Genomic DNA, 24,484 nt, shown 5'->3' on the forward strand with positions numbered 1-24,484 from the left:
TATATATTTATTTATTTATTTTTTGTTGTAATGTTTAATTGCTGCCTTTAACATGTGGATTTCCTCCTTTGGCCCAACAGGTGCAGATATCACACCAACCTGAGGTTGCCGCTGATCTACCCTCACCCTTACCGACAGATCACTGTGGAGACAGAATTTGACAACCCGCTTTATGAGACAGGAGGAGTAAGTGTGCAAATGTGGAAATTATTATAAGTTAGAGGCAGAAAACATAAGAACCTTTTGTTTTAATTTTTTATGTTCAGCTAGCCTTATTATTTTTCTCAAAACAGGTAAGTCATTTTTTAAAAGATTTCACATGAATAACATCTTTGGAACCCTTACCTTACCTATGATAATCAGCTGCAGTGAGTCTGCTAAACCTTGCTAAATGTGTAGCATTAGCTTAAAGTGGCTTTTCAAATGACATGTTGAGAAAGCTAACTTACAGAGCTTAAGCTGTGTGGTAAATAGCGCCCTTGGGCCAGAACTGTAACACATTTTTTTACAAGCAAAAGCCCATGATGGAACCTTTTTATTCAGTTTCCTGACACGTCAGTAAAATTTGACGCTCAGGCAACATCCGTGAACAACAGACCAACAAACCAAAACACTTTCCTGGTGTGAAGCTAAAGCTAATAGCCGACAACCCCAAACATGACTGAAAAAGAAAAGTTGTAAAAATGATGACAAAATAACGTTGAACTGTCTGGGATTTTGTTGAAGTAACGGCGCCTCTATCACTCTGTTTCATTTTCAGCAGGACTCTCGTGAATATGAAGTATCAATATGAGACATTTCTAAAGACACTTCTGAAGCAACCACCCGGCGCTGACACCTCATCATCCCTGACCCTTTCTACCCAGGAGGAGGCCATGTAAATACAAATAATGATGTCCAGCCCCTCCCTGCTACAAGACACAGTCACTCATCTCCCCCCCTCCTCCCTTTGATGTGATAGCTTTTGTAGACATAATGGGAAACTGAAGAGGAACCTGTGAAGCAAAGAGATATTAACACGAGTCGGTGACACATCGGCGGGAGGCCATATGGACGGTAGTAAAGGAAGACGTTGGGGACAGGACGCCGTGGGAGGAATGTGAAATTAGAGGGTCAAAACATGTTCATTTTGGGAGAAACTAGATTTCTTATCATTTTTGTTTCACTTGTAACACAGCTGCTGTCTGACTTTTTTTCTGTAGAAGCCAAGTTAAGGTATTTTGTAGTTATCTTTGTTACTGGAGGAGTTCGATATTTCTGCGCTAAATGTAAAACGTTTACATGCAGGAAATCAACAGAAAACAATCATAATTTATTTCACATTTAAAATCTAGGTGAGAAATGTTTATTTATTTTGGAAAGATCAAATTGAAATGTAAATATTAGTTGAGGGACATAAAATGCCATTGCAGTCTATTGCACCATATCTGTCAGACTATAGGGGCTCTGTTGTGCTGTTGGATGTAAATAATAGATTTAAAGGGGCAGTACTATGTAAAATCAACCTTTTTTGAGCTTCATGTCATGCCATAATGTTATTCCCTCATCAGAACCATACCTGGAGTATTGCTTTGATTCTTTCATGCATGTTTGAGAAATCCTTTTATCTCCCTTGGCAACCATTCAGCTGTGCAAAGCTCTGCTTTACTTATACTGAATCAGCTGATGGGACAAAACTGATACAAATAATACATGTTTAAGGCACTCTGTTTTATCGCCAGTCAAAACATTTTGGATTGTTTCAAAAAGGAGAAATGAACTAAATCCCTTTACTGTGGAAAAAGTTATTTTTGAATAACATTGCCAAAAAATGTCCCACAAGTACATTCAATATACACCAAAAAACAGGCAAATAAAAATAAATTACATAAGATTTTCCATGTGAAAAAAGATTTCTTTTTTTCACATGGAAAGAAAATGTCCTGCCATCAATTAATAACCTCAAGGGCAAATCACTGTAGGTTGTCTGCTGCCTGAGCCACTTAGCTGAATGAATCATCATCAGTGAATAATGGACTAAGTAGCACTAGTCATTGCTACAACATTAGCATAACATTTACAGGCTGTAACAGGGGAATGTACATGATGTGTCTCATGTCTGGAAATGTGTGCAGCCTGCTTCAGCCAAAGCTCACATTCTAGTAGATGGTCAGGGAAGAGATACTAGTTATTTGTCAAAGCTGCAGTAGGTAACTCTTATAAAACCAATGTTTTGTCCATACTTCTTAAACTGTGTCAGGACAGTATTACAGACAGACAAACTGGAAAAAATTAGCTCCTTTGTCTCAAAAATGCACAGATCAGAAGCAACCAACCAGAGGGTCTTAACGCTGTCAATCATCCTCGTGTAATCGTTTATCAATATGCTAATGGCGGAGAAACAATTTACCTTTCCAGGAAAACTGTTTATCCGTCGTCATCGGTGGTCCTGCTAACTACCGTTAGCATTCATGACGGGCTCCTTTGCACAGAAGAAGCAGTGGTGCAACAGTGGGAAAGTGGGAGCGTGCAAGCAACACATACATGAGCATGATTGACAATGCTTAGACCCTCGTCCTTTCTCTGACTGGTTGTTTCTGACTGAGCTGCGTATTTGTTCAGATGTAAGGAGGAACACAGAAAGCAGGCAGAGGAGGTGGATTTAACATTGAACTGTCTGGGATTTTGTTGAAGTAACAAAATCCCAGACAGTTCAATGTCTGGGATTTATGAGATGATTTATGAGAAAATGTTCTCATATTTTCACATGAGACAAATATGAGAAAATTTGTCTCATACTGTCACAACATGGTAACAGCTTTAACAAATACCTAAAATATATGTATATTTTATAAAAGCTACATACTGCAGTAAATTTTTGAAATGGAAAACAGACCAACAATAATGTGCTTGGGTTACTAAAATCCAGACACAAAACAAACAAGAAAAAACTCCTGTCCATCCGATTCCACTGGAACTTTAACATCCACATTTGAGCATGGGCCTCTCTTTCAATGACTTCATTTATTCAGGTGCTGCTAACGCTAACTATCAAAGCTCACTGACGGTTCATGAGAACGGCGGGGGAATTTCTCTGTCCACATTGACGAGTCATGTTCTCTTCCCAATAACTGACAATACTAAGAAGGAAAATGTAGCGTCTTTTATTTTTTTAACCCAGTCGGCCTAACACAGAAAGCCTCCTGTCCCCAGGTGTCCACTGAGGGCCAATGCAGAACTCTTGCCTTCTTCCTTTCGCATGCAGCTGGATTAACAGACGTGCCGTGACACGCCAGGAGAGGCTGGTGGTCAGAGAGAGAGGTCATGACCAGGCTTCACTGCGAGACGTGAAATGCGTAGCTGTAGTTAATTGATCAGTATTAAAGTGCAACTCAATCGATCCCAGAAGAAGACGTATTTATTTTGATGTACTGTAAATGTGACGTTTTATGCAGAATAATAAATGTACATTTTCATTATAATTGGACAAATATGATGAGTTTACTTAAATAAGAAGTAAAACTTGAATAAAAAAATTTGAAAAAGTTTGTAAAGACTGGAGTGTTTTAAGATGTGTATGCGTGTGTGTGTGTGTGTGTGTGTCATGTTTTATATAGTAGGTTAGCTCTTTCAGAGATCTACCTAGAAAAAATATGAAAAATCAAATTTCTGAAATGACCAGCCTTTTGTTGTCCCTAAAAGGCATCAGATTCCAGTAGGTCTAACTAGACTGAACATATGTCTTAGGGGAAGTTGAGACATTATCCAGGATTTCTGCATAATCTAACTGTGGAGAATTATGGAGAGGTAGAGTAAAAGATTTTTTTTTAGGTTCAATTTCCTTTCCGTCCATCACTCCACTCGTCTCTCATCTCAGTGTTTTTTTTTTAGTTTTTTTTTTTTTATAGACTCCATGTTTAGAATTTGACCTCCAAGAAGTCGGGCTTCAGAATTAGCAACATATTCAAGAAAGTCTATGATTTTGACATTAAAATGGATATTTAAAAAATGAACAATCCCACTCTATAAAGGGAAGTGAACTATAACTAAACGTTAACATTACCACAAAATAATGTTCTTACGGTAAAAATTTACTTGAGTTGAAAACATTTAAAATGAATAGATGATAAGTCAGAATTGGACAGGGCAGCATTTCTCTGAGGTTTGAAATCCGTCTGATACAGAATCTAACCACAGTTTCTATTCAAAATCACCAATCAGATTTGAGCTGAGGTTATAAGCACAATGTCCGAAACAAGACTCATCGCCATCCTGATGTGGTTTGACAGCAAAGCAACCAGAGCTGTCGTACAGGCCACATAGAAAACTAACTAATATCATAAAGTGGACTCAACATTCCCACATTGTGATGGTTAAACAAATGGTAAAATTCCTTTGAAGTACTTCCATTCCTGTTTGCAGCTTTGACTTCCATTCTGCTTGATAAATGACTTCTCTCTATCCTAATGTTGTCGTCTTGCAAATATATAACGACTTTGAGGCAAATTCTCCCATGCGGATTTTCCTGACCTCCAGCCTCCTTTAATGTCCTAATGACTCTCTCTGTAGCCAGCAGGAATTCTAATCGGAGTATAAGGTTTCCTGCATGGTAACAGTTTCTAGTGGCTTCCCTGCTGCGTTTAATTCATCTCTTGAGAAGCTTTTAACCAGATGCTTGATAATATCCGGCTCTCTGAGAAACCCACACACAGGTTTAATGAACCAAAAGACACTCGCAGAACCAGAATTACCACCTGCAGTTACTGTGTATAGCTGGTGGTACCATTATCCAGAGACACTCGAGAGCGCAGCGACAGAAAAAGATTTTTAATACAACAAAGAACTCACAGCGCTGAAGAAAAACATGCAGTAAGAATCCATCAGTAATATTTGAAAAGATGCTAAAGAGGTTTTTGCTCACTCATCAAAGTTATTACATTAAGGTGTAGATTGCTTCTGAAAATCTTTGTGAATTAAAGGGCAACTCTCAGTGAATGCTTCCAATAATCATATGCAGTAATTGTGCAATTTTAATTTTTTAAAATAAATTTGTTTAATAAATTCCCAGGTTTTCCCCTTTTAACACTCATGGAACCTCTTCAACCCACCACGATGCGCCTGCATGAGAAAAATGCTTCATTCTTGGAAACATAATTGTTCAGTTTGAAGGATAAAGCTGGTGATATTTCTCATTGTCTTGCATATGCACGTACTATGATCCTTCAAAACATTCACATTCTCCAGCGACATTGAAGCTAAAAGTTCTTCAGTTCTTGACTTCAATCTTGTGATGTTGCTTTAGAATTAGCTCAAGTAGAAGCATCTGCGTTGCTGCACTTCCATTAACCCCAAAATTGTGCAATTTGACATTTCAAAAATAAATTTGTTGTTTTCTGTTAATGCAATATGTAACCCGCAATTAGTCAATTAGTCAAGACTTTTATTTTTGCGGGCCCACTTCCTGTTTTGCCCCAAACTCTGCAACTGATTTAAAGCCCCGCCTCCAGCGCGTAGTTTGAACTTCACCACCTGTTCCACTGTGATTGTGGCTGGTTGTTTGGCGTCTTCCTAACAATTCACCCAAATCTTTGCATCCACTGATTTGATCCTTCGGTGAGTTTGTTTGTGTGATAGCAGTATTGTTTCAGCGTGGAATTTCTGCTTGATGGCTCATTGTTGCGTTGTTTTATTAGAACTGTTGGCGGTTGTTACCTGGGCCGGATATTCACAGCTGATCGCAGTCTAATACGCCCCACTCTCTGCCCAAAGGTAACATGATCGTTGGTTTTGTGCAAGCTCTGGCACTTTTGTAATGAACTTGATTAAAATAGGCTGTAGCTACATTTAAGTTGATATTGCGCTATAATATATATAATATATATATATTTCTTTTCCTCACACTGCTCGAGTATTTTGAGTTAATTTATTTTTTCTTCATTGATATTTTGAAGGTGAACTCTGATTTAAACTTTACAACTTTAAATTGATTAGTTTGAAATATGATTATTTTTGTTTGCTTAAATTATGGTTAATTTAACCTGATTGAAATGTTTAGTTTAATTATTAGAAATCCAACAATAGCATTTGAATCGATATTTATTGCATTTGTTTTGTTAAAACACTTAATGGATTTTCTGGCCTTTTTAGGTTGGATTTTTTATTCCTGATGGATCAGATCCTCTTCTGAATCCAAGGATGGTGAGCTAGGAATAAGGACAAGAACTGTGATCTCGGAATTTATTTATTTTTGAGTTAATTTGTCTCTCATTGTGCATTTGTAATTGTCTTGTTTTTTTTGTTTTTTTTTTCAAAATCACTAAAATATATACACTAAAACCATTGCTTCGTGTCTTCATTCACACCTCAGGCTCCTTCAAGAACCATCTTCTGATGCTGCTCTTGTAACCGCAGTTGGCTGCGTAGCCCATAACTGTTACAAATAGTTTTCAAAAAAGTTTTTATAGCAATGCAACAACAAAAGTAGGCCTACTGCATTTTTCAAATGCCTCCATCTAGAAAGACACTTGAAGTATTGTAATAGCACTATTATAATGGGGACTCTTCTCTCTTGTATTATGTTGTCTAGAAAATTGTCAATTTCACTTCATGAATGGTTGAAGAATTTGATATTTTTATGATTGACTTCTATTTTCACCAGATGTTGTAAAGTTCAGATTAAATTTTTGAAAATTATATATCAATAATCTATTAATACCATAACTGGAACATATTTAAGTTGAGTTTTATGTCATTCTCAGACGCCATATTTTTCTCTCCGACTGTAACTTCAGTTACAATGCACAAGTACTTGTAGCCTAATAATTCAGACTTTTGAGAAAATGTTAATTTATAAGCTGTGTCCTGTTTTAAAGGGGTTTAAATTTATATATATATATATAATATATATTTGTGGCTAATTGTCGTAAGTTATCACTTCTGTGGTTGTACACGACCTTGTTATATAGTACCTCTTGGTGCAGCGGCGGAAGGATATAGGTTTGTTGGGTATAAATACCGCCTGTGCGGCGAGTTGCCGTGATAATTTCAAGCCACATTCTGCCAGAGTTGAACCAAGTTAACGGGTGAGACAAGTTCCGTTTAAATAAGTAACTCGTACGAACCTGGCCGTTTATCTATATCTCACCATTTTAAATGAGTGATTTAAATTTGTATTTAATATATGTTAAGTGAAGTTAACTCAAATTGGCTTGACGTCACCAAACTGCTAATTTATCTCTACTCCCGCCTTTACTTTTCTCTGGTTTATTAGCAAGAAGTTAGCTTAACGTCAACTTTTGAGTCAAAACAAGTGAATTCATGTTGGACTGTACAACCAGCTAACTGGTTGAGAAGAGCAAAGGGACTCTCACCAGCAGGCTAAATGTAGCTAGTTAGCATAATCCACGGTACAATGCTGTCAGCGCTGTGGTGAGAGACGGTTGTGGCTGGTTTGAAGCTGAAGCAGCCCTTTTCTGTGATTTATCAAAATTGGACTTTTAGTAAATTTGCTATTCAAGGAAGGCGAAAAGCAGTATAGCTATCAAACTCCGTTTCTTGACTGAAATGGTAAAAATGATTATGTTGGCTACAGCATGTAATTTGTCAAATGATTACTACCGTATATCTTCTAGTGTGAAGATGCAGATTTTCGTGAAAACCCTCACTGGGAAGACCATCACCCTGGAGGTGGAGCCCAGTGATACCATTGAGAACGTGAAAGCAAAGATTCAGGATAAAGAAGGCATTCTTCCTGACCAGCAGAGACTCATCTTTGCTGGCAAACAGCTGGAAGATGGCCGCACCCTGTCGGACTACAACATCCAGAAGGAGTCCACCGTCCACCTGGTGCTCCGTCTCAGGGGAGGCATGCAGATTTTTGTGAAAACCCTCACTGGGAAGACCATCACCCTGGAGGTGGAGCCCAGTGATACCATTGAGAACGTGAAGGCAAAGATTCAGGATAAAGAAGGCATTCTTCCTGACCAGCAGAGACTGATCTTTGCTGGCAAACAGCTGGAAGATGGCCGCACCCTGTCGGACTACAACATCCAGAAGGAGTCCACCNGCATTCTTCCTGACCAGCAGAGACTGATCTTTGCTGGCAAACAGCTGGAAGATGGCCGCACCCTGTCGGACTACAACATCCAGAAGGAGTCCACCCTCCACCTGGTGCTCCGTCTCAGGGGAGGACGTTGAAGAGATGTGATCCTTGTCCACAGTTTTCCTTTAACATATAAATAAAGTTGAAACATTCCTGACTTGAATGAGTTGTTTAATTTGGAAAACTAGGTTCATTAACCAAATATTCACAGTGGAGTAAAAACCGTATTATGTTTTGGAGCAGGTCAGTTAGCATTTTAAAAATCCAAATGTGCCTCATGCAGACTTGCTTAGCTGGATTTTTTTCAAAGTCTAATTGAACATTAGTCTTAACAGTTTGTTTTTTTTAACCCATTCTTAAGTTTTGTGTTATAATCAAAATTAAAACTAACACCCGCTTCCATTTAAGGGTTTGAACGACTACATATTTTTTGAAGGTAGACTACATAACTAGTCGCGATGACGTCATAGGCGCAAAAACCCTTCACACCTACTTGGAGGCTTTATCAGCTATTTTCACGGCTAATATTGACCCCCCGCTCCTCTCACCTTCTCCCGCTTTTACTAAGTATTATGCAGAATTAAAAGAGCAATAAACGGATCATTGTGAGCAGCGGAGAAAAATTCGTTGCACAAAGTCGGGTCTGACTTTTTTTGTTTTTCCCAAACACCGGCTGATACTGATAGTTACTCGTATAGGAATCAAATTACCACACTGACCACCATGGTGCTTTTGGAATATCACAAACCAAACTTATTATGAACGGATCCCGTTTGGTTACAGTCAGGGGTGAACGTAGTTTTAAATTCTTGGGGGTAATATGACAAAAAAAAAAAAAAAAAATTGAGAATCTTATCAGAACTAATTAAATTTTTATTATATATATATTGATTTTTTTTTTTTTTTTTTTGCAAAGTGATAAAAGCTGGTAGCTCTTGAATTGGTACAAAATAAAACTATTTCCTCCTTCAGCCCACTGGCTGCAATGTTGACACCTTGAGATGCCATGAGACCTAAATTCTGAACATCATGGCATGGAGTCATCCCAGTTTTCCATGTCTGGCATATAACCATGCATTTATCTTTTAAACTGGTTCTATTGATCCTGTGTCCAGACAGAGGGATAATCAGTAGCCCAGCATCATGACCTGTTTGTTCTGAAGATCCTGCAGCTTCCACTTCTCTTCCTAACATGGCGCCTCCTCACCCTGACTCTCATACTGACAGGAGGAACCACAGAGCTCTGTTAAGTTAAAGCTCATCTTCTGAAGTTGGGATATTTTTCCTCCAACAGGTTCCAGAGGAATCACCTCAAACCAGATGTTGGACTGGATTTTATTTCAATGTCATTTGTGAATGTTAGAGCCTCATTTTCAACAGTGGAGCTATAAAGGTTGAAAAAGGTTATTATTTTGGAGAAAATCTCATCAACATTAATATTTCCACTAAATAAGAGGCAAAAAAAATTGTTTGGTAAAGGACAAGTCTCTTAGACGCTGAGCCCGACAGCACCAAACTATTTTTTATATTAGACAGTTAATTTAATTTCACATAATTATCGCTGTAGAAGCCACTTGTTTGTTAAATACTTAATGAAAAATATATACCGTGTTTGATGTTTGTTAGTCACAAAGAACGAGGTAATTAGTCCAAGTTTGTCGTTTATTGAATGTTCAGAAACTACAGCGGCTGTGATGAGTCACAGCAAAGGTTTTTTACCTTAGAGTTGATCAACTCTAAACCACTCGCACCTTTTTACTCCCCATCTCTCTCTGACATTTAAGCACACCCGTTGCCATGGCAACCTCCTGCGCTCCACAAGCCGACCAGGGATTACTTAACATTCAGTCCATTACAATATTAGGTTTGCAGGCTTGATATTTATTTTGCAATCATTAATAAGCCTCCCTGAACACAGAGGTGGTTGATCAGTTCATTTTAAACTCCTGCTCTGCTGTTATTTTGGTAATAATGGAACCAAAACGCACAGAATTGCGCAACACCTTGTTGAAACAATAATCACTGAGATTATTATTGTTGTTGGGTCATTAATTTGAACACGTTTTGTTGATTTTTTTGTTCTTTAATAAGGTTTTAAGCGGAGGACGTGCTGCTCTCAGCGTCCTGCTGATTCAGTTTGTGACCTAATGCCGAGATCGACTCAAAACCTTCCCCGATCGACATATCGCACCGCTGCTCTAGCAAAGCACGAACAGTTCAGRAACAATATGAAATGGGAAAAAAGTTATTTATTAACCGATTAAGTCGTGTTTTAGATTGTTTTTGAAAAACTAATCAGTCACGGCTGATTAGTGGGTGAACTCACGGCTGCACAGTGAATCCATTGATGTTTTACAGCAGCCAGCCGCTCCTCTCTTGCAGGTACTGCGTACCCCCGCTAAATCTTTTAGGGGTACGCAGTACCCTGCCGCACCCCCTTACTTTCACCCCTGGTTACAGTTGAATTCAACGAAGCCTCCTGCTGCTCCTCCACCCGATGCGCAGCAGGAAGCTCTGCTGACTCAGCAGCAGCTCTCTGAACCGACATGCAGACGGCGGCAGAGATCACCTCTATCAGACCCTCCGGATGAAATGTGGACTTAGTTTCCAGATGTAGTAAAACCCTATCTTTATAAGAGCGTAAAGCTGCCAGGTTAAAAGCTTCAGTGCGCAGGGTGACGCTGATGAGTTGGGGGATTAAAAAAAACATGACATCATGACGCTCCGGTAGTCTTTTTTTTTTTTTAAAGTATTTTTTCGGCACTAGTTTATTTGACAGCAATCTGACTGTAAGGGGGCAGAGAGAGCGGAGCGGGTGGAGAGAGGCATGATGGGGCCAGCGAATGGAGGACGGGAGTCGGACTCCTGACCACCGCGGGCTAAGGTCTCTGTATGCGGGGCGCCGCGCTAACCACCGCGCCGCGCAACGCCCCTATTGCGGGAGCCTATGCTGTAATTTACAGCTTCTCTTTGTTAAAATTATTTACATTTTAATACAATTTTAACTTTCTGACGAAATCACCTAGTCCACCTTCTTTCATTTCCTTGGAAAAATCTGTTTTGTCATGTGTGTCATGTGATTGCGACTAGTCAGTCGACTGGCCCAGAAAAAAGTCATTGCAGAGAAAAGAATCGACTAGTCGACTAATTGGTGCAACCCCTAGTGAACTTTAAACCAGGTTTTAAGTTTGTTGCTGTGTTTCAATAATGACCTTTATGTTGATCTCAGTATGTCTGACGGAGAGGCTCGACTGACACAGGAGCGAGTCTGATCCCTCTGTGTGGACCTCACCTGGAATTTATCCATGTTTTCTAAAACAATCATATGGTCAAAGACAGCATTGTTAAAAGTCCAAATTGAAATGCTTCAAATACTTCAGTCCATTTTAGATGATTGAACAAAACCTGGGTGTAAGTTTTGACTTTAGTCCAGAACCAAAAGGTTTTGAATGTTTACCTAACAGCTGGGTCAACTGTTTTGGTTATACTTCTAGATATTTGAGGTCATGATTGAAATCAAAACTAAAGCTGGCATCTCTCTGAAAAGCATCCAGTGTTTATAAAAAGGGAGCTCATTCAATCTGCTTAACTTTGTCCTGGATATGACATTCTGACAAGAGCTTCATTGAAAAATCTATTCAGATAAAATTAACTCTTTTGTACTAAAAAAAACCCAACCCAAAATTATGCAGACTTAGAATTATTGCAGAGGAAACAAATTTAGATTTTCACTGGAAAGGAATGTTGTGACGCCCCCTAGAGGGAAGAAGCTGAAAAACAGTGAATATGACTGATCTGTGCAGCGTTCCTGGTGACAGTGGATTGAGCTTTAAACTAAACTAATGATTTTTGCTGGGCTGGTTAATTCTGGGTAGTTTTGCTTTCATTGTAATGAAACTGCAGCAGGAGGGGATATAAAATAGATGATGTGTAAAACATTTCTTAGATGGAAAACATTGGCTTCTCAGCAGGTGAAGGCGATGGTGAGCCTTTTTGGTAATGTGGTTCACATGCTGGGAAAAAATTCCACACAGAGGTTTAAAGGGGCAGTATTATGTTTTCCAGCTCCAGTATCACTTTATAGCATTAAGTAATTGTTGCCTTCACTTATAAAAATGCTATATTTGAAATGTGAATATGTGAAATATATACATGACATTAAGTTTGTAACTTAGCGCCTTGAAACTGGGCCTCTGTCTCTCTAATAAGTCCTCTTTCCAACACTGCCTTCAGGAAATCATCACCTCGCTGTTCACCCTTTAACATTCATAGTGTTTTTCTGAGAAGTAAAAACACATCACCTGAGCTCATTATATAATGAGCTCAGGTGATGTGGAGTTCCACCAGGTGTTTGCTAATTGCTGCTGGCTAGTCTGAAGGAGCCAAGCAGGGGAGGGCTGCTCCGTGAAGCAGATGCTTGGAAACTGAAAACAGGCATGTTTGTCAGGAAATAACATGATGTAAAGCTCAAAAAGCTGATTTTACATAATACTGCCCCTTTAAAATATCATGGTCCTCAATTGTGTCAGTAGTTTGTGAAATAAATTTTAATCACGCCTAATGCATAGTCATGTGGTTCAAGAATTACACTAAATTAGCTGTTCCTGTTCTACAGTTATTATATTTGATAAGTTCAGCTTTGATCCCTGATGGTTTCTCATAATGGCATAATCATGTTTCAAGATGTCACCAGATTCATTTGAAACTAAATGTGAGATGCAAGAGATGAAGTTATTAAACAGATCCTAGTGAATGACAATGTGACTTTAGACAGTACTATGTAATTATAAATTCAAGGTAAGATTAGGCAAAGAACCTCCCTGATCAAATTTGCATTTAAACAAATAGAATTTAATAGCATTTTATTGCAATTGTTGGGATGTGCTTTGCACTTTACATTAACTCAGCATAATTCACATTTTGCTTACTCCTCAAAAACAATCAGCGTTCTTGGGGTGGGAGAGTTCATGCACTTATGTTTTCAGTTCACCTCAGGATCAACGGGTTCATTCACTTGGACAGAAAAGTGTTAAAGATGTATTTTGTTTTCACGTTCGGCTGAGTTATACATGACGTGTTTAAATTCACACACAAAGGAAGATCACAAGGTGCAGTTTGCTTTGTTTGTTCATAGAATGGTTTCTGTGCAGGAGTCTCTGAAGTGAGCGTGGTGTTTCCGGCGACAACCCCTGGGCGTTACGGGCAGTGACAGGCTGGGGGCGGCATACGGGCTGCACCGCTGCTGTTTGGAGAAGAAGCCTGAATCGTCGCGGTCGCAGTCTGAATCCACACGGATGCTGACCTGGGGCACGGGTTGGTGCGGCGGGCGCTGAGGCTGATTGTCCCCGGAGGTGAGGCTCGTCAGGGAGGGGGTGGGTGAAGGAGGGCAGGAGATCTTCAGGTGCAGAGTGATGCTGGGGAGCAGCGGGGACACTTTTACACTTCATCATTCACTTTCTATTCTCAAAGGTCAACAGTCTGGCAGGAAATCCTTTTTTTATTTTTTTTTATAAAAATGTTTTTTTCTGAACATGTTGGAAACTGAAGCCACTGAATATGAATATGTTTAAACTATATTCATAAAACACAAGAACTTCAAATATTAAGTAAACCATGGGTTTGTAGCCTTCACAATCCAAAGAGCAAGTTTTCCTCTCGGTCCAGCAATAACCAAATTAGAGCCACAAAACAATTTAAATTTTTTGATGAATAACTATTAAATGATTTTTTTCATTCTTTTAAAGGAACCACCATTTCATTTCTGCTAAGTCCACTCATAATTATCCATCATGCAGAGCTGAGATTGGTTTTCTACAGAAGATGATAAAAAAGAATTCTAACTTTTGTTTCAAAATTGAGATTTAAATCTGAATCCTTTTTCTTTTTCACTGGCCCTAATCCTTTCCCTCTTCCCCTTCCTGTTCCATACATACCATGGATTTAAGAGATTTTTTTTACATGGCCGAATAAAGTCAGAGTTGTAAGAAAAAGTCAGTTTTTCCTGTGGCTTTAATCCTCTTGTAGTTTTCCTTAATGCTGCAAAGAACTAAGGATGTCACCAGTTTAAGAACTATTAATATTCAGGCAAACAGATGAAGTTTCAGTCATGATTAAGTCCCCATGGGAATGCTAATACAGTACACTTGTTCAAAGTAAATTAAAATTTTTATAAATGCTGGGATGTACTATAGAGGAAGTGGGATTAGAATAATTGGTCTAAAGCAGAAGTTTTTAAAGATTAGCTGCATTTCCACTGTCCAATTGTGGAATTTGACATTTCGAAAATACATTTCCTTAATAGACACATGGCAGTTTTTGAAAACTGCAACGGAAACTCTTATCAAATCCTATAAGTCTCACTGGCGCAAACCATGAAGAAAAAGATGACCAGAAGTAGTTGGAGGATGTTTTTTAACGACTTATCTTGTGAACAAACTTGTTCACGTGAGATTTTAATTGTGTTTCCTATATAATGGAAACGCTGCAATTATGAAATGTTGTTTTTTGACATTAGCGGAATACTGACAAAGATTTGTGCACATTTATGATGGAAAAGCAGCTTGTGAGTCATATGAAATGTATAAAACCATTAGCTAAGTTAGTCAAGCTGAAGGTTCAAACCATCTGTAGACACTTGATTTACTTCCACCAGGTGTTAGTGACTTAGTGCTTTATGTCTCTTAGTCATTACAAAATTTTGCCCGTTTTAAAAACTGCAGTTGGCGCACTGATGCTTGATTACAGTGACTGATCATGGCGGCGTCTCACGGCTACCCAAAGGATATATGGGGCCCGGGGCAGAATGTGATAACGGTCCCTCTTCTATCTGATCCAAACTCATCACAGCATCATGTGTCTTTTATTGTGAAAAATGAAAGCTATCAAAATTCTCTCAACAATTAAAATCCTTACTCTGAAAAGGATTTTAATTCAACATCCATATATGAACACATGGTATAAGTGGTACAGCAGCTGTGTGTGTGTGTCTATGTTTCAGCCATGTGTGTGTGTGTGTCTGTGTGTGTGTGTGTCTTGTGTGGTGTTGGGGAGGTGTTGCCCTAGCTAGGAGGATCCATCAGCTCTCTGAATTAGATGGGCGGTTTCAGCACACAGTACCTGCGGTCTAGTTCATTTTGATCCGACGTGACTGTTGAGTAAGGGTTCATCTCCTGTAATGAACCACATGTACGTAACACCAGCAGAGAGAACGCGCACGAAACGACACAGAGCAAGCGTACACAGGCATGTACATGAAAACACAACACAAAGACATGAAGGCAGAGTTAGAAAAAACGATTCCCAACAGGTAACAAATATTTTAGATCTATTGGCGTGACGATGATTTTTTATCTATATCCAAAACACAACAAAATCTAGTGTGAGCAATATTTTCTCATTGACATCAGTGTTACACTTTGTTTACACTGATGAAGTATAACAGTTACATCCGTTACATCAAAGCTCTGTTAACACTCTATGACAGTCCAACCTGTCACACTAAGAAACGGCATCAATGATACAAACACTTAACACTTAAATTATAATGGGTAAGGTAACAGATTCTGTTAAGGAAGAGAAGTGGTTGGTTTACTCACTCAGAGGTTTGGTTTTTAATGCAGGGGTTAACCTGGGTGGGGTCTGACTCTGTGTGGGGGCCTACAGCCTCCATGTGAATCTTCACTGAGGATGGACTGGTGGACTGAGGGAAACCGGAAGCAGTTGGCATGCAGGAAGAACTCAAGTCTTTAAGGAGCATTAGACAGTTTTTCAACCTTGGATCTATACTCCTTTATGCACAGGTCTAAAATCCTTTGTAGGTCAACAGAACAAAGATGTACAGCAAAAAGTGCAGACACCCTCTGTGAGGGTGATGTTAAAATAAGGTTCTATTTAAATCAAACTATGAGTAGAAAAACACACCACATATTGTACGATGCCATTATTTATTAAACATACAAGCAAAAAGGATTGGTTTGTGAAAATTAAAGTGTAGCCTCAAAACAGCCAATATCAAACAGAATACCCTGAAAATTAGAACCACTTGGCCAGACCTCGGTTGAATTAGGTCAGTCACTTTAAAGGAGTTGAGTATCTATGCACTCACTTATGTCATGTAATATATTTCTATTTAATTGTTTTAATTTTGTAAAAATTTGCCGGAAAAGCCAGATTTTGTTCATGATGATTGATTTGTAAATGCAGTAAAAAAAGAGGAAATCATTCATGAGGGTAAATACTTTTCCAAAGTCGTGTAGATATGTTTTCTCCTAGTTGCAACAGGTTGATCTGTTGTTGATGCTCGACTCAGAGATAATTTGGCAATAATTGAATATTTTTTTCTCAAATTTCTCCCCAAAAAAGAAATATAGAGCCCAGGTTAAAAGAAAAATCTGTCAGTGACTTCCTTCTTAAAGAAAAGCAAGATGTACTCCACATTGGTGTTGCTGTCAATGAATGTTAGTGTTGTGTCAGACCCTTGATGTCTGTCAACAATGTTGCATCAAATCCCGATAAATTTTGGTTTTACCTGTCAAAAGTTATTTTCTTGTGTTAATAGCATATTTAATGTATGTAAGAAGGTAAAACTATTTAAGCATAAGACATATTTAGCTATTTTCTATCTTCACTGGTAACTGGAGGCTTTTTGAACGTAAACACAAGACAAACTTTAGTCCCAGTGACGCTATGAAAGTCCAAAGCTATGGTTTTTTTATGTGATTTTAGATTTTTGAATAATCCCTTCAAACTCATTCTTGAACAAATATCTGGGAGCTACATTAGCAGTAACAAGATGCAGAGTACCATCAGCCTCTTCTAAGTCAAAGCAAAGATAAAATGGGCCTGATGAAGCAAACGGACTGTTTCTACGGTGCAGGAAAGTGTGAAAGGAGATAAATCCTCTAAGATTAGGATGGACAGACAAGAAGACTGTAGTAAGTGTTATACAGTGCCTTTTCAGCAACACTGTGGGAAAGAGAGGAGAAACAGACGGTATTAGTCAGAAAAAACTAAGCCAGAAGCAACACACCCGCAGCAGATGGATTGACGCATGTGAATTCAATTTCAAGAAAAACACACTCACAGTTTTGCTCATTAGAGTAAGAGTGGGTTTATCAGAGAAGATGCTGCCATAACGGCTCTGTTTTCTCACCTCCTCGTCGCTCTCCGGCTCTACGCTCTTTTTCTCTTTCTTTTTCTTCTTGTCATCCTCTTTCTTCTTCTTGTCTTTGTCCGGCAGGATGTCGTCCAGCCAGGCCAGGTCATGTTGTGAAAACATCAGGTCCAGTAGCTTTCGTACAACCATCAGACCCAGGATCTACTCACGGTGCAAGACAAATGAATAAAATAACAGAGGACAGTAGATTAAGTCTGCTGTCATACTGCTGTTACCAGCTGTGCTGGTAAAAATGTGTTTTACTTTGATTTGTAAGGTCAGAAAAGACTTGAGCTTGTGCCGACTAGGAGGTTTGACACAACACATTCACTTAGTCCAGTGGTGCATTTGCGCATTAAAAAGCAAAATAGTTGTAACCCTTGATGTGGTATGGTGGACCCAGGCGCGGACCTATAGGGGGGGCTGGGTGGGCGGCTGCCCCCCCGAGCCAGGCCAGATGGGGGCCCGGGTCTGGAGGTGCCAGGGAAAGAGGAATGGTTTCAAGTCGCTTAAATGTCTGATTATAGACTGAGAAAATGCGCCCTCACCTGTTGAGAACGGTGTATTTAATGTTAAACTTACCTTCCCCAATGGAATATATACTAGTCAGCCCCAATGGCTGTTTCAGTAACGGTTTAGCCGAAATGCTTCCTGGGTAAAAATCAAGACATACGACCCCCCTTCTACACATATAATGATGTGTATAAGAAATTAGCATCTGACTCCCCTGTTATTGACAAGTTGTTTCCATATTGGAATGTATACTACCAGATATTGTCAGCCATGGAACTCGACCGACTGAAGTTAACTTGAAAAACACAGCTGTCAAGCAGACAAAAACTGCAGACATGAAACCCACCATGACTGGGAAGATTATGGCCAGGAAGGTGGACTTGAGGATCCAGAGGACGGCCAGACAGAGAATCTGGACAAGTGTGAAGAGATGGACGCGTCTCAGGGGGACGTGGCGTAGGAAGGAAAAGTCCGGCTGGTGTTTGGGCGGCATCAAATACAACTTGATGCGTTCCCAGAACTGGAACACAAAGACGGATGACAAGTTGCTACATGATCGGATGTTTGTACAGACTAAATTTCATTGATTTTAATTGACTCACATTTTTAGAATGAATGTTTATATTGTATTTTTGTTGTTGTTTTTTTTTTTATTACTTACGACATTAAATTAAATTTTAACATAAAGTTAAAAAAAAAAAAACTTTGCCTTTTCACGTACCTGAATACCACTCAGTGATGCCACTCCCATGTAAAGGAAGACTCCGTACAGGACTGGCATTGGGATATACTGTGCAGAACAGCAATGCGATAGAGTCAAAGAAAAAGAAGTGATGTAATTGAAGTAACTCTTTTCATAATCTTTCCACTGACCTGAAGGATGGGAGCGAGGAAGACTGAGAGTCCAGTCAGCACAAACACCAGAATGCCTGTCAGCCGCTGCTCCCTATAAATAACCAGACATTCTTGTAATGCCATCAGACACAAGTAGAATCAGCTTTCCTTCAGTTTTTGAAACATTGTATTTGCAGAGTTTTGGAAAGAAACGTACAAATTACAAATACAATCTCAGAAAGAGGCCTTTTTCACCATGAAAACTCAGGGATTCTGTGTTTTTCTCAGTGGCAGCATCAGGACGGTTTTACCTGACTCCCAGGAACTGCGGCTGCTCTCCGGGGGCGCTGCATTCGCTCTCCATCTTCAGAGAGTCGATGTGGGCGATGGAGATGACGGTGGCAGCAACATACCAGGGTAAGCCCATGAAGGAACACACAGCCATCAGCACACCCACCCAGAACAGGTCCAAGTGGTACCCACAGCCTTTCTGCAGCCGCATGCAAACACAGGGAGTTAGAAAAAATACATACTCTGCATTTTAATGGGGCTCAACATATCTGGCTCTTGCTGCTCCATTAAATAAATTGTCACTGTTCTCACTTTAATTTTATTTTGACAATGACAGCAAAAATAATTAATACAAAAACTTTTTATATCAACATTTCAGAAATGTGAGGCTACAGCCGCAGAATACAGTCTGTGAACATCAGGAAAATCATGTAAAATCATACAGTTGCTCTGGGTAACTTTTGCAAAAGTATGATTTTTACATAAACATTTTACATAAACATCCAGCTCCTCTGTCTCCTGCCTGTGGTACAGTGCTCAGTCAGAAACAACCAATCAGAGCCAGGGGGAGGGTCTTAGCACTGTCAATCATACTCTTGTACGAACTGCTCACAGCCTCCACCTTGCTGCTACAGCTCATCCTCCGATAGAACAGCTGCAGCATGTTTATGAGCGTGATTGATAGCGCTAAGACCCTCCTCCTGCCTCCGATTGGCTGTTTCTGACCAGCAGCAACACATTTCCACAGATGGCAGTAGAACCACAGAGGAGCTCAATATTTCCACAGATTATCTGTCTCATATTGTAGTGTTGGGTAAAAGAGTTGTTACTTTTTTTTAAAAAAAAGTAACAACTCTTTTATCATGTGACTGTGTCATGCAAAAAAAAGTGTTTCCATTGCAGTTTTGTGAAATAAACTAATTTTGATTAAAAAAAAAAACACCTCAGCAGCAAAACTTTCATTGAAAAATGTGAGTTTTTTTCAAAATGAGTGTGTTTCAATTGAGAAAAATCTATTTTTGAAATGTCAAATTGCACAATTATATGGTTAATGGAAATGCAGTAATTGTTTCCAATTATTCCATGCATGTGATCATAATGAATAGCATCTGCTACAGAAGTGTAAGCATGAAAAAATGAAGGTTTTAGGGGGAGGAACAAGCCCAGTTACATCTTTGCATTGTGATACACTTTCACTCTGAGGAGTGTGTGTATGTTGGGACCAAGAACGCTGAATCCAGAGTTAATTACCTCACAATCTTGTTACCAGACAACATGAAACTGAGAAATGCTTCACCATGTTTCACATCTCTGGAATATCAAACTTTTAATGTTAGAAAATTCCACAAAATGGCACGTTTTGCTAAAACTGTCCATTCCTTTCATTTGCACGGCCACCAGGAGTCATGCCAGAGCAAAGTAATGCAAAAATAATGATCCAAGTCTAATCCATTAAAAAAGCATCACATGCTGTTTTCCCCATCTTTCCACAAACATTCAGCTGCAGAACCAGTTGGATCAGATTGGAGCTCAGGCTTATGTTTGACACCAGGAAACTCCATGGAGAGAGAAGCTAAGCTCCTTTCAGTATTTAGGATTTGTTTTTTCACATTTACAGTCTCACTGACACTTCCTGCAGTTCAAACAGTGCTCTGGCGTTCACAGTTTTTAAGTGCTAGGATTTATCTTGCAATCCAAAATAATTTTGGAGTTTTCAAATTCTCAAGAGTCACAGATTCTCTCTCTGTTCTCTATAAACGTTTGGTAGTTTTACTGACAGTTAAATATTTTCTAAGACTATTAATCCATTATTTATGTTCACGTAAGGCCTTTATATCACTTTGTCACACTAATTTTATTCATTATATTAAACAAAACAACAAAAAATGAATTGTTTGGCGACTGACAGGCATGAGAAGCAAAGATGCTAAATAGAAATGATTTTTTTGTAATATAATTTGCATATTAGCAGTAATTAAGAGAACAAAATGAAAACAAGAACAAATCTAAAGAAGACAGCAACATACTGAGGTGCAGAACAGAGCTTAGCCAGAAGGTGGCAAATTGATCCATGGGTCAGACCACCAGCACACCAGAGACCAGGAAAAGGCTCATTTTAAAAAGAAGATCAAGCATCGGTTAGAAGCAAACCTGTTATGTAACCATTCATGTTTTCCGTTATACCAGACCCTTATTGCATAGGTTTTCTTTGTTTTAGTTTTCTTTTGTTTTCTGTCCTGTAAATTGTATAATAAATTGTTTACTTGTTTTTTGCTCACTTGTCTTAGGAGAAAGTATGAAAAGTAGGTATTGTGCTAAGTCCTGCATATTTACGCTGCTACAACCTGCAGTAATGTTGCCCTGTCCTAATCAAATCAAAATAAATGTATTTCCAAATGACAGATCTTTTTTGCTAGCTCAGTCAAGACTGAAATGCTGTCTTCTCTCTGAGGTTCAGGAGTGTCGGGATTTCAGACCTTCAGCTTGTTTTCCTTGCGGTTGACGATGACGGCGCTGATCTGCTGGTCCATGAAGATCAGGATGGTGACGAGGAGAGCCGGAACAAAGCTGGCCAGGTACCACCACCACGGGTTCTTACCGAACGGAAGCACGAACCAGCCACGGTCCGAACGCGTGGGCTGCGTCACACAAATACATCCGAGAATGAAAGGTAAGCATGGCTCACTGATGGGAAGATAATTTGCACACACATGCAAAGAATCCTTTATTCCCTAACTGTAAGATGAAATCATATTAAGCTAAAATTTGTTTTGAAATAAAAGGATACATACATCTTTTTTATTCTGTTTTTCACTGTCTGGAGTTGAATTAGATCAAATGTCCATTATTTTAAATCAGTTAGGAATACCATAATAATTTTTATTAGCTAAAAGTCACAATAATAAGAGAAATAATATAACATTGCCTTTTAAACTGGATGTCTTGGGTTAATGTAGACTGTCCTTCCAAAACTTGTATGCAATAGTTTGCTGGAATTTGTCCCATTTGTCCTGACAGAACTTGTGTAATAACTGGGTCAGCTTTGTAAGCAGCTTGTTCACACAAACCTTCTCAGATCTGCTCACTGATTTTCTTTTAGACTGAGTTCAGGGTTTGTAAAGGCCACCATAGAACAAGGACTTTGTTTTCCTTCCGCTACTTTTTAAATAACTTGGTGTTACACTTAATCTCATGATCCTTTTGGAAGAATTTTTTATGTTGAGCTTTAACTTCCTGGTCAATCCTCTTGTGCCAGATCTATAACAACACATATATCCAATTTAATTCTATGTTTCGTGCTCTGAGCGACGTCATACTTTATTATTTATTTTACATCATATTTAGAATTCCTAATTGCACTTTCTGAACAATTTGAAAGAGTTTGTTTCACTTTATTTTTTACATGTTTGACCAAGCATATGACATTATTGGTGTGTTTACATAAGCTGTACTGGTGCAGAGTTATCATATAAGTTTGTAATTCAGTGCAATTATGTCTGTTTAAAAATAGAAACTCTTTTAGTCAATTCAGAACTGTTTTTCTGTATCGAATCGGCATCGGTCGATAACTCATATCTGTATCAGAAGTGAAAAAAGTGGATAATTGCAGATCACTTCTTCTACGAACCATTTCTCTACTAAACACTGTATGTGCTGGGCATTGCCTTGGCGTGCATCTACAGTTTCTTTCTGGATGTCACTGATTTCTTTTGGTCTTCCTAAGTGTTGAGGTGTTGCCTTAAATAAATCCACAAGTATCAGAAGTTTACAACACTGACATCATCCCCTTAGTTTTCCCAAATGGTATAACTGTGTAGTACTCAGGGGCGGAACAAGATCTTGTAATACAAGATCTCATGAGACTAAAACATGAGACCAGTCACCTCAAACATTTCTGGTTGAGGTGACCGCTAACTCTCACGCACTAGTCAGTTACGGTCGACATGATTCCACCTGATGAAGTTCTAATATAAGATTCCCCAACTTTTTTTTAATCGTCTGCTTGGCAATGATTTGGGGTTCCAGTAGGAACGATAAATTGGCTACAGAGTGAAAGACGAGGCACAAAGAATATGTAAACACTGCAAGTTGTTCAGATGTTGAAAGAGGCAGAAAGCATCACTATGACAACCGACGGCTAGAAGTCTAGCGGTATGTTGTGCTACGTCACAATCACAGCGAACTCTAACAATAACAACTGAAAAACGGACCATCTGTAAATGAAGCACTGATCTAAAGTCTGGAGAGATAAAAAGAAAGACATCAGTTTGGTGAACTTGCATTCATTTAAAAAGTAATATTTACAATCTCTTCTGTCTCGTCTTGTGAGTTTTTGATATTGCTAATAGTAGCTGATCTTATTGTAGAGCAACGACTGATTTTGAGGAAAGTAACACAAAGATTTAGCTTTTAGACACGGTAAAGCTAATAACTACCGTAATCCTAACTGATCAAAAACAGAAAAAAACATGGCCGATTTTATGTCAGACAGTGAAGAAACCATTGTTACATATGTTTTTATACAGACAGAGAGCCAGAAGTATTTGAATGCAGCATATGAAAATATCTGTTTGAAACACAGAGAAAAGTAATAAAACAGCAAGAAGGGTGGAAATATGTGCATCAACTTTTCTTACATGAACCAGAACTTGACAGAAGTCGATTGGTGGAAAACTGTGACATCATAAATGACAACGCTAGACGTTGAGCCAGTCATTTTGAGATTGTATCCAGTATAGGAACGTCCACCTTACGAACGCTACAAACATGCACATATTTCAACTTTTAATTGAGCGAGAAAGAAATACCTTGAACTCTGTTGGAACGATTAGTTTGGGTGTGTCTAAGCCCATCAACATATCCAGACCCACAAAGGACATGATTGACATGAAGATGGCAAAATCACTGATGAGCTTCCTCATCTAGCAGTCCACCCGCATGAGAACACACAGACACACAGACCGGGGCAAGAGGACGACAGAGACATGCATTGCATTGAGGATGGGCGATATGTGCCCAGAAAATATGGGAATGGGAGAATTCAGACAAAGAAAAAGAAGATAAGAAGTGACACAACATGTTCAAGAATTCTTCTAATAATGAATTAACATGAAAACAACTGATTAGAATTCTTCAAATCATTCATTATTAGGGAAGGAGATGCAACCACCATTCACAAAGATAATGGACAATGGAAGATGAATTGCTTGGAGGATGATCGGACCTTTATCTGGGTCGGTACGTGCAGTTTGGGAGTGTCCAGCTCCAGGAGACAGTCCAAGCCACAGAAAAACATGATGGCGAGGATGATGGCAAAATCACTTATCAGGCAGCGGAGCTAGAGGGCATGCAGGGAGAAGATGGATAAGGAAGACATTGTGTTGTATTGGGTTCCTAGCACTGGGACTCATGGACAACAAGGAATGCATCAACTCTAAATACTGATCTGTTTCTTTAAGGGTTAAAAGCTGGTGATATTTTACATCAGAATTTTTGAAATGTGCATATTTTCGTGTTTTTCTCGTTGCACACCCCTGTTAAAAGTAAAACCTGTGAAGAATGAGACGGTGATAAATTGCTTCCGAATGTTTTTGATGTGTAATGTTTTGATA

At 38.9% G+C, this 24,484-nt stretch overlaps 3 protein-coding genes and 1 long non-coding RNA gene across 16 annotated transcripts in view; 3 read left to right on the forward strand and 1 right to left on the reverse strand.

The window, feature by feature from the left end:
- sez6l (seizure related 6 homolog (mouse)-like) overlaps positions 1–1,342 on the forward strand; it is a 62,370-nt gene extending 61,028 nt beyond the window's left edge. Inside the window, exons 11-12 of the mRNA XM_008423199.2 lie at positions 68–186; positions 761–1,342. Of these exons, the coding sequence (XP_008421421.2) occupies positions 68–186; positions 761–793 (152 nt within the window). The 3' untranslated portion in view covers positions 794–1,342. The remainder of the gene's footprint in view (positions 1–67; positions 187–760) is intronic.
- Positions 1,343–4,310: 2,968 nt separating this feature from the next.
- LOC103473188 (uncharacterized) lies at positions 4,311–6,276 on the forward strand. The gene is made up of 3 exons (XR_534978.2): positions 4,311–5,592; positions 5,673–5,748; positions 6,127–6,276. It is a non-coding gene; the product is annotated as an uncharacterized LOC103473188 (long non-coding RNA).
- Positions 6,277–6,961: 685 nt separating this feature from the next.
- On the forward strand, positions 6,962–8,243 carry LOC103473189 (polyubiquitin-like). 3 transcript variants are annotated; one of them, XM_008423201.1, is made up of 3 exons: positions 6,962–7,061; positions 7,611–8,025; positions 8,122–8,243. In XM_008423201.1, the coding sequence occupies exons 2-3, from the start codon at positions 7,618–7,620 to the stop codon at positions 8,173–8,175; spliced, it is 462 nt and encodes a 153-aa protein (XP_008421423.1). In that variant the 5' UTR covers positions 6,962–7,061; positions 7,611–7,617; the 3' UTR covers positions 8,176–8,243. The 3 variants fall into 3 exon arrangements, with proteins under 3 accessions (XP_008421423.1, XP_008421424.1, XP_017163491.1); XM_008423202.1 differs by having other exon boundaries at positions 7,611–7,999; positions 8,096–8,243; XM_017308002.1 differs by having other exon boundaries at positions 7,611–7,962; positions 8,059–8,243.
- Positions 8,244–12,909: 4,666 nt separating this feature from the next.
- Positions 12,910–24,484, reverse strand: part of slc4a5b (solute carrier family 4 member 5b) — a 42,660-nt gene continuing 31,085 nt past the window's right edge. For 6 of the 11 annotated variants that reach the window (XM_017308000.1, XM_008423207.1, XM_008423208.1 and 3 more), the window contains 9 exons: positions 23,681–23,794; positions 21,350–21,511; positions 18,893–19,071; positions 18,621–18,693; positions 18,469–18,537; positions 18,094–18,267; positions 17,232–17,396; positions 15,197–15,249; positions 12,910–13,494 (listed from right to left, as the gene is read on the reverse strand). In XM_017308000.1, coding sequence (XP_017163489.1) covers positions 13,209–13,494; positions 15,197–15,249; positions 17,232–17,396; positions 18,094–18,267; positions 18,469–18,537; positions 18,621–18,693; positions 18,893–19,071; positions 21,350–21,511; positions 23,681–23,794 — 1,275 coding nt within the window. In that variant the 3' untranslated portion in view covers positions 12,910–13,208. Of the gene's footprint in view, positions 13,495–15,196; positions 15,250–15,675; positions 15,780–17,031; positions 17,045–17,231; positions 17,397–18,093; positions 18,268–18,468; positions 18,538–18,620; positions 18,694–18,892; positions 19,072–21,349; positions 21,512–23,680; positions 23,795–24,096; positions 24,211–24,484 lie in introns of all 11 variants that reach the window. The other 5 variants (XM_008423212.1, XM_008423205.1, XM_008423209.1 and 2 more) reach the window with 4 other exon arrangements.

The sequence above is a fragment of the Poecilia reticulata genome, linkage group LG12 (genome assembly GCF_000633615.1).
Source record: "Poecilia reticulata strain Guanapo linkage group LG12, Guppy_female_1.0+MT, whole genome shotgun sequence".
NCBI lineage: Eukaryota > Metazoa > Chordata > Actinopteri > Cyprinodontiformes > Poeciliidae > Poecilia > Poecilia reticulata.

What these genes read in the sequence shown, in the direction of transcription:
- LOC103473189 (XM_008423201.1), top strand. Translation starts at nt 7,618, where the DNA reads ATGCAGATTTTCGTGAAAACCCTCACTGGGAAGACCATCACCCTGGAG. An exon ending in GCACCCTGTCGGACTACAAC is followed by an intron (nt 8,026 to 8,121) that starts ATCCAGAAGGAG and finishes TCGGACTACAAC; the next exon opens with ATCCAGAAGGAGTCCACCCT.